General features: G+C 34.4%; 1 protein-coding gene across 2 annotated transcripts; it reads right to left on the bottom strand.

Annotated features, from left to right (window-relative positions):
- Nucleotides 1–1,596: 1,596 nt before the first annotated feature.
- LOC25499391 (transcriptional activator DEMETER) lies at nucleotides 1,597–11,806 on the bottom strand. Of its 2 annotated transcripts, none has more exons than XM_039827458.1 (20): nucleotides 11,358–11,806; nucleotides 10,624–11,134; nucleotides 8,373–9,764; nucleotides 7,853–8,257; nucleotides 7,481–7,571; nucleotides 6,069–7,395; nucleotides 5,886–5,965; nucleotides 5,601–5,685; nucleotides 5,438–5,529; nucleotides 5,295–5,363; nucleotides 4,934–4,970; nucleotides 4,773–4,855; nucleotides 3,821–4,399; nucleotides 3,546–3,582; nucleotides 3,397–3,454; nucleotides 3,058–3,197; nucleotides 2,865–2,930; nucleotides 2,647–2,761; nucleotides 2,540–2,578; nucleotides 1,597–2,113 (listed from the first exon to the last, which is right to left on the bottom strand). In XM_039827458.1, exons 2-20 carry the CDS (start codon nucleotides 11,114–11,116, stop codon nucleotides 1,896–1,898), a joined length of 5,406 nt encoding a protein of 1,801 aa, XP_039683392.1. In that variant the 5' UTR covers nucleotides 11,117–11,134; nucleotides 11,358–11,806; the 3' UTR covers nucleotides 1,597–1,895. The 2 variants fall into 2 exon arrangements, with proteins under 2 accessions (XP_039683392.1, XP_024626255.2); XM_024770487.2 differs by having other exon boundaries at nucleotides 10,624–11,123.
- Nucleotides 11,807–14,865: the final 3,059 nt, after the last annotated feature.

The following is a 14,865-nucleotide window of genomic DNA, read 5'->3' as shown; positions in this document are numbered from 1 at the left end:
TAAAAAAAAAAAAGGTTAACTTATGTACCAATTTGGTCCCCTATGTTTTGCTCCGTTGCTAATTTTAGTCCTTTATGCTAACGTTTTTTTGAGAGAAACTAACGGAAAGGACTAAAATTAGTAACAAAGCAAAACATATGGGACCAAATTGAAACAAATTATAGTTAGGGGATCAAATTGAGACAATCAATTAAGTTAAGGGACTGGGTGATTGAATAAGCCTTTTCCAAAAAACTTTGTGTATCCATATTTACAAATTTGACTATAGGAAAATAAACTCAAAGTTTTGAGTTTTTTATTTTATTTTTAAAGTTAAATTAGTCTACCAAAATTGATATTAGGGAGAATCAAACCTTAGACTTTGACGAGGAGCAAATTTTCGTTGTGTGGGTTAAATTAAAAGGACAAAATTATAAAATTGAAAGTTTTTATGGTTTGCAGAGGGGAAGATAGAAGTGGACTAGGTTTGACTCTTGTAATGGTTCTATGCAGTTCTACAGTAGTTAATCTCGACCGTAGATTTATGATCCGATGGTTTAAATCTATCTAACGCTGATTTGACAGTTTACAAAGTATATCATCCTTACCCATCATTTTTTATCCGACGATCAACCGTAATTATTGCGTCCATGCAGTAACCGTATCAAATCCAAATCCCAAGTGTTGGAGTACATACATGATACTAGGATCTGGATTTGCTGCCGTAGCAAATTCACACAATTTGTCGCAGTAGCAAATCTCAGCCATCAATCCATGATCCGACGGTTCCAATTCACAACACGGATTTCAACAATTTCATACAATGTCAGATCTTGACCGCTCACTTCAGATCAAACGGTGCAGAACAGCTACAACATGCAATATTTTCAGTAGGAAATCCTAGTAATTTTCCCCATCTTACTCGGGGTGGCCCTACCACTATACCCAAACCATAAAACAACAATGCTATCATGCAAGGGGCATAAAACTAAGAGAAATGATATTTGTACAATCAATTTGTGACAACTTTCTCTCTCATACTCACATTATTCTCTTATTTTCTCTTTCTTTTTATCTCAATTGTTTTTGACTAATGAAAGGAGAGAAAAAAGAAGTTATCACAAAACTAATGCATTGAAAAGTCAAAAAAGAAAATGCCCCAATCGGTGAAGGACAACAAACACGGTGAACAAATTAGTAGATGACAAAAAGAAGAGAAAGAGAGGGAAAAAGAGTATGAAAATGGCACCGTGGCGGCAAAATAGCGAAATTCACTTCCTAGCTACCAAGTTGGCTAAGAACAACGACTTCACCATTTCTATACTGCAGTTATACTCCTATCCACTTCGTGTTTCTGTACAACACGGGTTTTCGCATTTTGTTTTCGAAACCCAAAACTTTAAAGGTACGTTTCTCAAATTCACTTTACTTTGCTCCAAATGCAGTTTTATCAACTTTTTTTTACTCTCTAATCAAATTGATTTTAGTTCCGAACTTAAATTTGATGGAAATCAGTAACAAAAATAGTTAGGTTAAAAGATAGGTTAGTTTTACAAAACCAAGTTTATTCAAAATCATTACTGTCAAACACACAACTCAAAGAAATTATGAAACAGGTTGGAACCAAAAAATTTATGTATCTTCATAGAAACGGGGATAAGTAAAATTTGGACGAATTGTGCGAACAGAACCGGTAAATTGAGGAGCATAAAATTAATATTACAAGAGTACTTATGTATCGCATTCCCTCTTCATGAAAGCTAAAACCCTACCTACCTGTTACCATGATACATTCTTGTTCCTGGTCTTAAAAATTTGCCCAGTCTCTTAACATGACATGGCGGGCTGAAATTTTGTCAGCAATGACCCCGTTGTTGTTATACACATATTACAGGATGAATGAATATGACGTGCTTTCAGGTTCCACCATTCTGTCGAAGGTTGGGAATGCTGGCAAGAAAATCTGGCTGTTGCTGTTCTGCATTTGGGTTTGAATTTGATCCCTGCGAGTTGGCCGCAGCCGCAGCGGAGTCTTTTTTGTTCTTGGCCAGCCTGCTTGCTGGGAAATGCAGTCTTGCCATTAAAGGACGGGGTGCTCTCGTTGACCTTTCAAAGCCCCGCACACAGACAAACCCTGCAAAACATTTTTACTAATTTGTCAAGACAGGTACGGTTATATGTCGACGTTCATGTTACGTTAATGTCTGTTTGTTAATGCAGTCTATATGGCTTGGATGATGTTTTTGACCTTGTTTGTACAAGGTTACTTAATTATGGTGCAGATTCAAATTAAGTAGCATTTACATAAGTATGTGGCAGTATAGCACATATTGTGAAATGCTTCTATACTCCCCTACTATTCTGTAGATTATTAGATGGTTTAACCGAAGAGCAACATATAGCTGTTAGCATGCGATGACCAGTAGTTGAACTAGTTTATCAGTTTTAGTTCTTTGGTCACTTAGCGCGTCTGCAAACTATTTATGGTTATTATACTTGTAAAAGTAAGTTTAAATAAGGATATTCAATCACACAAGATAATATGGGAACTATATCTTACCTCTCCAGAAGCACTGTTGAATTTCTGGTGTTGCTAAACCTGCATTTAACAAAAAACTCATATTCAACTTAGTTGTCCGAGATATGCTTTAACTTTCAAGTGTTTACCTTTGAATATGCTTGTTACGGAGGTTCCAAAATGCACTGTCCTCCTATCAAGGTTCCATATCAAACTTCTGGGAACGCTAATCGGATTAAGACTTGATTCATGGTCTGCAAAAACCTGCCTCAAAATGACATATTTTTTTTTAATTTCTTGACTTCGAGAGATATACATATATTAAAGGGGGAGAAATGTGATTATAAGAGATTTCAGACCACTTTACCTCATTGACTTGAAAATAGGTTCCGTTTAGCGGAAAGCTCCCTCTCATAGCTGTTCGACATGGTATCTATTCATAATTTATTTCAAGTCAGGGTAAGAATTATTTATATGAAAATTAGTCACCCACCCAACCCTCTATTTTTATACTATAATGTGTAACAATTAATAAACATTGCATGGTTAAGCATTCAGACCAGGATTGTCCCTCGAACTATCTGTGAATTTGCTTCACGGAAGCTGTTGCACGAAAAACATTCCTCCTCATTACAGAGTTGGCCACAATCTTGAGCGCTGCATCTTCTGTCTGGTGGCTGTATAGAATTTGCAGTCTCACCTGATGTACATATCAATGTATTTTGAAAATAATTAGAAAACACTAGAGAACTAAATCATATTGTAAAGCTTCCCAACTTATTATGTCATATAATATTGACACTAACTTTACAACCCAATCTAACTAAATTCATATTTAGAGGGGGCATTGTAGTCAATTTATTTATTGATAAAAAAAAATCAATTTCTTTTTGTCCCACCTGGCGTCCATATAGCTAGAAGGTATTTTCCTGGATCATCAGGTTCTCGCTTTTCCCACTGTATTGCATAAAAAAATAATAAAATTTGGGTATAATTTGGGCATATAGCATAAACACAATTTTAAGTAACAGATCCAACAATCACTAACCCCTTCCAGAAGAGGATGAGAATCTGGGAGTTCATAACTGCAAGAAGGTAAACAAATATCAACATAAATTGTCAGAGCTTTTATCTATTTTATGATAATGGATATCAAGAGCTCTACGTCAAATACTAGATCTTATGTTGGATGAGATTATTATCTATTTCTTCGGGGTATAATTTCCACCTTAACACGATTCAAGTTTAATGTGTTGCAAATCATATATTACTTGTTTTTCCTGCCTTTGTAGTATTCATATATGAGTTGGTTTTTTCACTTACACAGAATGCTCTGTGCGCAACCGACTCACGTTCTTCAGCTTCGTTGTAGGAATGTAAGCAGCTTCTTGATTTAGAGCAACCAAGGCCTTTGACATTTCACCTTCTTGAAGTTCCATGTTTTCTTGCATATAATTTTGTAAATTCAAAGTGAACTCTTCTATGTCTAGATTGATGGTTGGAATTTCATTTGATTCCTCATAGAAAAAATCCTCTATATCATTTTCAGATACATGGGAGCACTCTGGCTCTGGAGTCGTTGGCTCTTCAATAATGGGTTGGCAGTTATTGATTTCAGAATTCATTTCAAGTTGCCTGATCGCTACTGTTTGTTGAAGTTCTTCTGTTTGGTTTTTGTTTTCAGAGAGAGACAAGGGCAATTGATTGATGACGACTGACGAGTTCTGATCAGTTGCATCGGTTCCAGTTGTGATCTCAATGTTCTTTTGCTCCAGTCCTGGGAGAGACAAAGGCAACTGATTGACGGTTGTTGATGGGTTCTGATCTGTTGCATTGTTTCCAGTTGTGATAACTAAATTCTTCTGCTCCTTCTGCTCCGGTCCTGGTAAGGCAAGCCTTGCACTGCATTTAACATTTGTATATTGGTCTATCATAACTTGGAATACATGCATATAATTAAATTTTCAAAGTGGTATTGACATGATCTTTAGCTGTTAAAAGTGTTCCCTAAGTTCACTGTTGCAACAAGATAATGCAATTAGAAAGCCGTCAATACAATCATATGTATAAAACTTAATAGTCATTTAGTACGGGACATACAAACTTGATAAAATGCTCTTTGAAGTTCTCTATCCTTCTGACATAAATATATGCAGTGCTTCTAATTTATATAAAGCAAGTAGTGGTTGGTGTTGTGTCGTGTATTGAAGGTTATTTTTTCCTCATAATTTGTCGGTAACATGATGGGTGCAAAATAATATTTTCGGAGATATACCTAGCAAAAGCGCTGGCAAAGTGTCTGCATTCCCCTCTCATTGGACATGCATTACAATTTGGTTTGCTTTTTGTGCAGAAGACCTGCATGCATTGGTTTAAGTTTAAACTAGATTTTACTAAAATATGGTCAGTTTCCGATGCATGAGAAATGTAGTTTACCTTTCCAAATGTAATCAGCTGGTAATGCAACTCGTACCTTAAATGAAACATGAAAAAATGATCAGTAGATAAAGAGTTCATTTTTTTTTATCTAATGTCACCGGGGAACTTGTGTGCATTATCATGCAATCATGTATTGCCACATAACTAAGTTGTTGTTACCATTTGTCAAAATATAAGATTTTGTTACCATAATCCTACTCTTCAAACGATATGGCAATGCATGACTGCATGGTATTGTTTAAAAGTTACATTCAGGTCATAAGTCAAAATTTAACCCTTAGATAAACTAGCCTTGCTAAACCTACACTAATAAAAAAAACTTCTATATTTTAACTGGAAACTGAAAATAAATCTTTACAATGTTTTTTGGTCAAGCTTGCACAGCCTGGGCCAGAGATATTTTTGTATGGATTCCAACACCGGGTACCTGCACAGATCGATATTGTTAGCTTTTTTCTAATCAAATTACTTCCTTATTCGATCTACTTTTGTATTGCTTACAATTCTAGAAGATGCAACTGTAGTGACTCGGGCAATGGCTGGAGAGGTACCCATCCCAATCGCACTGCAATACGCCCAACATTTGTGTCCACCTATTGCACAACAATAACTGTTAAAATATATTCCATATTAATGTAACTACACACTTCTATTTTCGGCGTACCGGGAAAGCAAGATGGTGCAGTGTTAATAGTCGCACACACTCCACACTTTTCAATCCCAATCCCCTTATGCTGAGCAAGAATTCTCTGCATATATAAATTGAATTAACATTATGCATTTTTTCTGCTTGGGTGTAGTAGGTCTAACGGCTTGATCAGTATGCATCTATTTGTATTTGTAAGAAATCAGGATGTTGGATTCATCAACTATATAATGATGACAAGCTAACATGATATGCATAGAAGTACAATTTGAATAAAGCAGTTCAATTAATCTCTGGACTTACTTTGCTTGGTCAGGTGGAACATCTCTAAGCCACTCGAGATCAATAGCCCCGTGTTTTTCAACGAGTAGATTCAGGAAACTCTGCATAAGATATCAGTTGACATAAGCTGTGTTGAAAGGTTTTATTTTTCCAGCAAAATGTAGAATTGTAGATAAATAATATTTCATGGATATTAGGTTCTACCTGAATGCGTTCAGCAAGCATGTTGTTCATGCCCCTCTCTTTGATTGCATCAGCAATTTCCTTGACGTTTGCCCGTCTCACAGCTTCCCAGTCCAATGAGTCCATGTTGCTTTCTGTCTTTTCTCTCTTCCCAGCCGTAGCTTGTGCCTGTATTCTTAAACTATCCCAATTGAAGTTATCCTTCTTCTCTTTCCCACGCTCCTTGCCCTTTAATTTTTTTACAGGGGCAGAATCTAACTTACTGTTTTCATTCCTCAAGGCATAGTTGTGGTCACCAAAATCTGATTCCTTTGATTTCTCCATAAGATCTTTACTTTGTCCAGAAATGTGGAAAACTTTGTGCTGCTGGTGATCGCTATGTTGCTGAAGAGGGACTTGGGATAGCATGCTGTGAGAGTGGGTAATTGCAGCTTGGCTTTCAGACTCCGTTGGAGTACCAGAGCTTTTGTTATTTTCATTTGTATTCTTTGAGGAGCCACTTGATGAGGCTTCAACATTGAGAGGGTTATAGAAGTTGACTTCATGGACTTCAGAGTTGGGGGTCATTTTCAAATTATGGCCATTGAATTGCTTCATGATTGCTTCTAAGGAGCTTTGAGTAACATTTGATTTTTCCAAGTTCTCTTCCAAGTTGTCATGCCTCATAGCTACAGATTGACCATATAAATCTCTCAAATTCTCAGTTGGATTGCTTCTCTGACTGTTAACTTCATGTAACTGGGTCGAATTTGCCATTCCTAAAAGCTTACTGAAAGAAGTCCTGTTGGAAAAATTGTATTCAGCTGTGCTTAACCGATCTTCTACTTCTGTGTTGCTGTCTGAGAATGATCCTATCTTCTCAGGATTTTGATCAATTGAAAAATCTCCAGACAACTGAGATGTAACAATGGAGCAATTGGGTGAAAATAAAACATTGGACTCTTTCCTAATACCCCCATGACATGAATTTTCTTGACCTTTCCCAGTCAATGGATTAACAAATTCCATTGTACCATGTTCCATAATATTTCTTTGAGCTGGTTCTGACAGTTTACAATTTGATACATCTTTTAAGCTATCTAGGCTGCCAGTAGTTCCACAGGAATCAATGCTGTTGCTGTCAACAGTTTCTCTTTCTTCAGAATGTTCAATGATGTCTTTTGTCATAGAACTCAACTCTTGAACAGATTGATTCAATATTATTTCATCCAGCTTTGCATATTCTTCTGGTTCCACAATTTGCACCTCTGGTGTGTTGACTATCATGCTTGCACTTTCCTCGTGGCATGTATCGAACATGCTGCTTGACTTTAGGGGAAATCGAGCAATGAGAGACATGAATGCAGAACTGTCAACATAAAAGAAAAAAAGAAAGTGGTGAATCATATGTTTTAATGCATGTTTCTTTGTAAGTAAGCTTGCATAACTTATACCTAGATAGATGGTCTGAGACATTTTGAGTGAGAAAAACTCCAACCACCGAATCCACCACTGATCCTTTCCATCGAGAAAAGCGTCGGTCTCCTGTTGAATATGCATTATTTTTTGTTAACACGCTAACCATGTAACCAAGTCATGCACAATGGATATGCACATTTCAGATAATAGTGTTTGTAAAGCTTGGCACAAGCAACTAACAAACTAAAACAATAGTTCTGGCTTGCTGAGCAAGCTTTACAAATACTACTCTCATACAGAATATATATCTAGTCAACCCCACTTGTAACAGAATTACAGAACAGAATATTCTAGATACAAAGATTGTTGGAAATTAAATATCAATTCTCCCTCAAATCTTATAATACCTTGAACAAGATGCATCCGTGCAATAAATGACTCTGCTCTTCCTCGGAAAACATTTCGTTCATTTTCCCACCATTTGGCCTTGTCTTCATCTGTTCCATCAACCCCATGACTATTTATATCCAACATCAGAAGCTTCCACACTTTATTGGTTTCCTCATCAAGATCAACTTTAGGTCGTGGGCGCTGTTTCTTGATGGGATCAAACATGCCCTCGTAGGGAATGATGGTGCCATTTTCATGAACCCGACCTTTGCGTTTTTCATTTTGCCGGTTGTAAGGGACAAGTGCATTCTGCCCGTATAATACAAGCTCTCTAGCTTCTCTATATATGCTTAGGTGGCTAAACTGCTGTGTTAATCTGTCCACAGTAGGTATGTTTTTCCAGCTCTCTCCGCAAGCAACACCTGCAACAGTCAATGTCTTAATTAGGACAAACTACATGGTATAATTGTTTGTTTTGTAACAATTATAATATTTAACCAAAAAAAATAAAAATTATCAAAGTTTCAGTTAAAATACCTAATGAGTTGTGCAAGGGCAGATGATGTTGCATTTCATTTAGGCAAGAATATGTAGAACTGATTGGAGTACTTCTCTTTTTACTTCGTTTCTTTTTTGTGAGCGATGCACGCATCTCCGCAACTAGAGCATCAATGCCTGTTTGTGGTCTTTCTGCATCCTCAAATGTTTGTCTTTCCGAACTGCCTCGGTTCACAATATTAGTTAGTTTGGCATCATAGTTTGTAATTTTGCTCAGAGAAGTATAATCATGAGCTCTGGTAGTGACTCTCGATCTTTTTTTGGTTGGTCTGCTCTGTCCTGAAAATAAATTGTACTCGAGTGATCGAGATTTGTCATGGGTGGCTATTTCTGTAACTTTGAGCATGGTTAGGAGTTGCGCTGTTTCATATTCAGAAGCAGAAGCAGTAGTCCACACATTAGAAGTTGATGCATCCGGATGTGATCTAGCATTTTCTTCAGAACATGTTGGAAGCTGTACATCTTGAGCAGCATTCATTGAAGATGTATTGGGAATATTTGAAAATTTCCCCTTCTCACTTCTCTTTTTCTTCTGAACATTCGGAAATTGAAGCCAATACTTTGATTGGTATGCCTGCATTTGATTATATTGTGCCCCAAGCAGATTAATGCTGCCGTTGTCTGCTTGCTTAGTGGTAGCAGACGGCTTTTTCTTGGAACCAAATTCTTGTGACCCTGAACTTGAAAGTTTTCTGCTACTGCTGGAGGCTTGTGCATCTTCTTGTAATGTCATGTGATTATTTAACACGTGTGTTTCCTGAACCTCTATGCTAATTTCTCCACCAAAATGTCTAGTTGCATTTTCTTCCCTACACGCAGAATTTCCATCTGTTGGTTGCTCTGGAATGTCGAAGTGTAAGGACCTTCTACATGTCTTTTTGGCAGACTCTGACATCAAAGGTTCAGTGCATTGCCCTGTCACTTCTGCTGGAGTTGCATTTGATTCTTTCTTTCTTGCATACTTCCTCTTTTGAGTTGAGTTCTCTTTTGATTGATCAGGCTTTGGAGTGGCTGGCTTTGGAGTTTTTTTGGGTTTGCTTTCTTTTATGACCTTGGGGCGATGCTTTCTTCTTTTTGGTTTTGTTTGGGGTATTTCATTAAGATCAATAACATGGTGTATTTCCTTATTGTGGTTCTTATTCTCTTTGCTTGGTGTAGAAACAGAAGTCAAGTCTACAACAGGGTCATAAAGTTTGTTGTGTGAACTGTTGCACATAGTGGCTGAGGCATTACTCTCATCATCCCTTTGATCCCTTTGTTCCATGTTTATTTGTGTCTCCACAACTTGATTGTCGTTTGATGTTATGTTATTTTCTGGAGGCAGAGCAACCTGGGAATTGGTCTTGTTATAATAAGCCAAGTGCGGTGTGCCTGTTGTTAGGACATCATTTAAATGCAGAAGTTAGAACCATACAGTCCGACATTGATCACTTATTGTAAGATGTGAAAAGAAAATAAAAATGAATAAAAAATAAAAACTAATATGACAGTGGATATTGTGTCTGTGCCTACCCGGGCCGACACCGGTGGGCCCTGGTGTAAGGCTACTAAAGCTCTAGCCTTCGAGCTAACAACAAAAAAATTATTTTTTTATTAGATTTTATAAACAAAAGGGCCGCATACAAAAAATTATTTTTTTATTGGATTTTATAAACGAAAGTATCATGTTCGACAAAAAAGGCCCATTTATCAAAACTTGTTTTAGGTCTCACTTTTTTTTTTTTTTTTTTTTTTTTTTAAGAAGCTAAATTAGCCCACTTAAATTGACACTAGAGAGAATCGAACTTGAGACCTCAATGAGGACACAGGTCTCACTGTTGAAAATTATTGGGCTAGACCCGGTGCCTACGGGGCACCTTGGTCCCAAGATTTATCACAGTCAGGAAAATCTAAGTAAAAAAAATAATCTGTTTTTGGTGAAAAACTAGTTATGTGAATGAAAGGGTTTCTTAGAGATAATAAAATGGATCATAGGAAAATATAGTGCACATAGTCAATGTTTACCAAGCATGACTATTCAACCTGTTGAACCGTGACCTGACATTGTTTATGGTTCAACGTTTTGTCTCGAAACAAACGTTGAACCATGACCTGGCATCTCACTGGTTAGTGTCCGGTTCAGTTTTTAAAACATTGTGTGCAAGACAATAATTGATTAACTGATTAATCAACTGTCAAAACTCCGGGAACATAAATCCGGCAATAAAAAACCAAAATTTATTGTTCTTACCCTGAGGATCTTGGTAATTGTCACATATGAAATTGTTGAAGAGTTGTTGCTGATAAAGATTGTGCTGGCCAAGAAATGCATAACTTTGGTTGAACCGTGGGTTCAAGTTCAACACACCAGGAACAAATTGGTCCCCCAAATATCCATATGGTGAATTGCAATATGCTGCTGATGAAGGAGCCTCAGCCTGAGCCAAAAGTTCAGCAAAACTATTACTAGAGCTCGGATTATCGAACGATATCGGTACCCGAGTTCTGGCATTGTCATGACCAATGTTTAATGTTACAGCCACAGATTCTGGACGGTGGTTAACACCTCCACCACTTGAAGACTCAAAAGATGCAAATTCACCATTGATATGAGAGTTGAGCTGATTTCTCTCTCCAGGAGTGTAGATCGGCACTGGTCTTTGAGCAATTGGCTTATATGGTGTGGTGGGTAGCCATGGAATCTGTGAATTAACCTCTTTTTTCTCTGTTTCTCCAAACTCCATTTTTGCCCTGTACAAAAAAAAAAAAAAAAAAAAAAAACTTGTTGAAAATGATTCATAAGATGATAAGTAAAACACAAAAACCGACAGGAACTGTTTCAGGACACTGAATTTAATTAATTAAGGTTCATTTTCAAAGATGAAACAGGACATATGAAACATAAATGTCTTTTATGAAGAAAAAACACATCATTAAATTAACACAAATTAAAAAACAGAAGCATAGATCCAGTTTCTGAATTACCTTGTGACAGTAACGGGTGAGTGATGAAGGTGATGTTAATGAAGATAGAGTAATTGAAGAAGGATTGAAGAAGAATCTATGAACATTCAATTATGCTAAAAATTTCTGAAAAATGCCTCAGAAACACCAAAAACCAAACTCATTTGGAGAAATTCATGCAATATTGTTTACAATGAATCACTCCTCTTGAGATCTGATGATTTCATATAGTATCTATCACAAAATTGGGTGAGAATATATAACTAAAGTCATGTCACCGATTAAGTAAGAGAAAAAGGAAAAAGGGAACAACCGGCACAAAATTTTATGCATACGCATCCTCTGCTAAATTAATTACTCTTAATCTTATCACGATTCGGTCAAGAAATCAATTTAATATTGATTAATTATGATAATTTGGTTTTGTCACTTTATGCTTGTTTGTATTTAATACAGTTGTTAGTATCCGGTGACTGACACAGGAGATAAGAAACAATGCAGTGATACGTCGATTTGTTTTGCATGTGCATATATTTCTCTTCTTGCTTACATTTCTCACGTGTTGTACAACGTTTCGATTACGAGACGTTGACAACAACCACCGTTATTATAAAAGAAATGATTGACGAATTAAATATAATAATGATTTGTTTTGCGTATGCATATAATATTATAAATTTAGTTTATATACATGTACGAGGTTTTGGTAAAAGTGTTTTTTAATGTGACGTAAAATAACTTTATTATGAAATAAAAAATGCACTGTTTTTTTTTTAATAAAAGGTGCACTGTTTTTTTCTTACGTATATTAATATTTAGTTTTGTCTAAGTTTTCCATTAAGGTGTCAGTTATGAAATAAAATAAAATTTTCTATTAATTATTTAAATGGATATTGACTACGAAATATAAGATTCACTGTATTCTTAAAAAAAAAAAAAAAAAAAAGAGGTTCACTGTATTTTTCTTATATATATTATATTTAGTTTTGATTAAGGCTTTTTAAATTATAGAATCAAGGTTAAGAAATAAAAAGAAATTCACATAGATTATATAGTATGATATTGATTACGAAATAAAAATGCACTGTATTTTACTTATGTATCTCATATTTAGTTTTGACTAAATTTTTTAAAAATAATTATGGTGCTAGTTAAGAAATAATATAATTTTCACATAAATTATTTAAAATTATAAGTATTTTATTATAAAAATAAAACTATAAGTATTTTAGTAGCTAGAGAGTATTAAAATTATTTAAAACATTTATTGTAAGATTTTTTTTTGAAAGAATTTGCTATAAATTTTTTAAAAGCATTCAAAATATTAAAGTTGTCTAAATATACATAATTTTGATAATAATATATTTAAAAGCATTCAAAATATTAAAGTTGTCTAAATACACATAATTTTGATAGTAATATATTAACTATTTAAAAATTTTTAATATAATTATATATCCAGTTATTATTTTGACTTGAACTTCGGAGGCAATGGATAAAATTTAATCAAATCATATTGATCTATTATACATATATTTCATAAATTTCGTGAGCGTAACTCAATTGGTATGTAAATCGCATTGTATAGGCTGGGGTTGGAGTTTAAGTTATAGATTTTCCACTTATTTATTTTAAAAAGAAAAATTCTGCCATAGATTATTTGACAAAATAATATTAAATATTGCATATTATCTTTTCAAACGTGTGTAGTAATTCATATTTGTTTGTGATAAATTAAACGAGTTGTTGTCTAGTAGAATTTTACTAATTGTTAATATTTATTAGTTTTAATTTTTTTTTGGTTCAAATAGTATAGCGACTAATAATTGACTTTTTAAAGTGAATAAGTGAGATGTCCATAGTTCGAAGCCCAACCCCTTCATATATAATGCAATGTATTTGACAACTAAGTTAAACTCACGGAAACAAAGGGTGCAATGTAATAGAACAGCAACAACAACAACAACAACAAAAACAAAGTTTCATTATATACTCTTGTGAACAAGGAAAAAATATTGTGAAATATTTAAATAATAACGATTCACCTTATAAAAATGATCAAACATCCCGTAAGAACAACTCAAAGATTGTATAAATATTTGATATATGTCGAGACGTATGTTCAAACTCACAATATCCAACTTATCAACACTTCATATGTGTGAGTTTGACACTATGCTCTTTAAAACAAAACACAAAAAATGATTAAATTAGTTTTATTATTATAATTATCAAAATATCCAAGCAATAAAATTATAACTATCATTCGTTTTTCATCAATTTGTTGCAGTCCAATTTATTTTATTTCATTGCAATTAGAAACTCAAATATAGCCAATCCTTAAATCGGATACCAAAGTTTTTATAAAAAAAAAACTTCACTAATTTTCACTCTCATAAAAAGCAGGCGACTAAAACACAATTTATTAAAAAAGAATATTACTAAAACAACTAATTTTTTTTTTGTAATATTATTAAATAAAATTCAATTTTATTTTGATAATTAAACTAAGTTGTGAGTTTGTGTTACAAACAATCTAAGATTCCTCTAAAAAAAACAATCTAAGATCAATATGAAGTCACATAATGACTAAAGTTATGAGTTTAATGACTATACATGGCTAATGCAATAAGTTTTAAGAGGCACTCATTTTGTTTCACCATTATCTTCACTATCTTCACATATCATAATATTGTTTTTCAAAAAGTAATTGTACTTAGTTAAATAAATTTGATTAAATATAGAATTATCTATTTTCTTTGATAGAAGATAAAAAAGAAAGAGAGTTTCTATCATTTAAAAAGTGAAAGGAAGACATAAAAATGTGAGTCACACACTTTTCTGTTTTTGTTGTAATGCGAAAAATCGAGGAAATAACGACTTTATTTTTCTTCCTGACCAATGACCACGTCATAACCCTTCTTTTTAAGTGTTCTTTCTTTGTCGTTGTGCGAAGAAGCGGTGAAGAACACTCTTGTTCTGCTTTCTGACCATGTCATCCTTCTTTTTATGTGTTCCTTTCTTTGTCGTTACACCAAGAAGCGGTGAAGATCATCCTTGTTCTACATTATGACCTTGTCACCCTTCTTTTTATGTGTTTCTTTCGTTGTCATTGTGTGAGAAAATGGAGAATAGCGGTTGCGGTTTGCTTTCTAACGACGTCACTCTTATGCGTATTTGTTTCTTTATTTATCGGTGAGTGAAGAAACATGGAAGAACAACTTTGTTTTGCTTTCCAACCACGTCATAATTATTTTATGTGTTTCTTTTTTTGTCGTTGTGTGAAAAAAAAGGGAAATTGCAACATTGTTTTGCATTTTAATTACATCATTCTTGTTTTCATTGTAGCCCCCGGTATATTTTTTCGTGTAACTTTAATCCTCTGTTTCTTTAACGTTACTACATGACACCATATGATAACACTTGACGTGTACATTATTAATATTTGGCATCCACATCACTGATGACTCATTTAATCTAAATATGTGTCTTTTATTACAACCTTACATACTGACAACCATCCCTTGAT

Source organism: Medicago truncatula, chromosome 7 (assembly GCF_003473485.1).
Source record: "Medicago truncatula cultivar Jemalong A17 chromosome 7, MtrunA17r5.0-ANR, whole genome shotgun sequence".
In the NCBI taxonomy this organism is placed as follows: Eukaryota; Viridiplantae; Streptophyta; class Magnoliopsida; order Fabales; family Fabaceae; genus Medicago; species Medicago truncatula.
The sequence above is the reverse complement of the archived record's forward strand: the minus strand, read 5'-3'. Positions and strand labels throughout refer to the sequence as shown.

Bases quoted from the DNA above. Each gene is read 5' to 3' on its own strand.
- LOC25499391 (XM_039827458.1), bottom strand. From the start codon at position 11,116: ATGGAGTTTGGAGAAACAGAGAAAAAAGAGGTTAATTCACAGATTCCA. The intron at 2,762-2,864 runs GTAAAGTGGTCT...ATTTTGAGGCAG, and splicing joins CCTATTTTCAAGTCAATGAG to GTTTTTGCAGACCATGAATC. The intron at 2,114-2,539 runs GTAAGATATAGT...AATGTTTTGCAG, and splicing joins TCAACAGTGCTTCTGGAGAG to GGTTTGTCTGTGTGCGGGGC.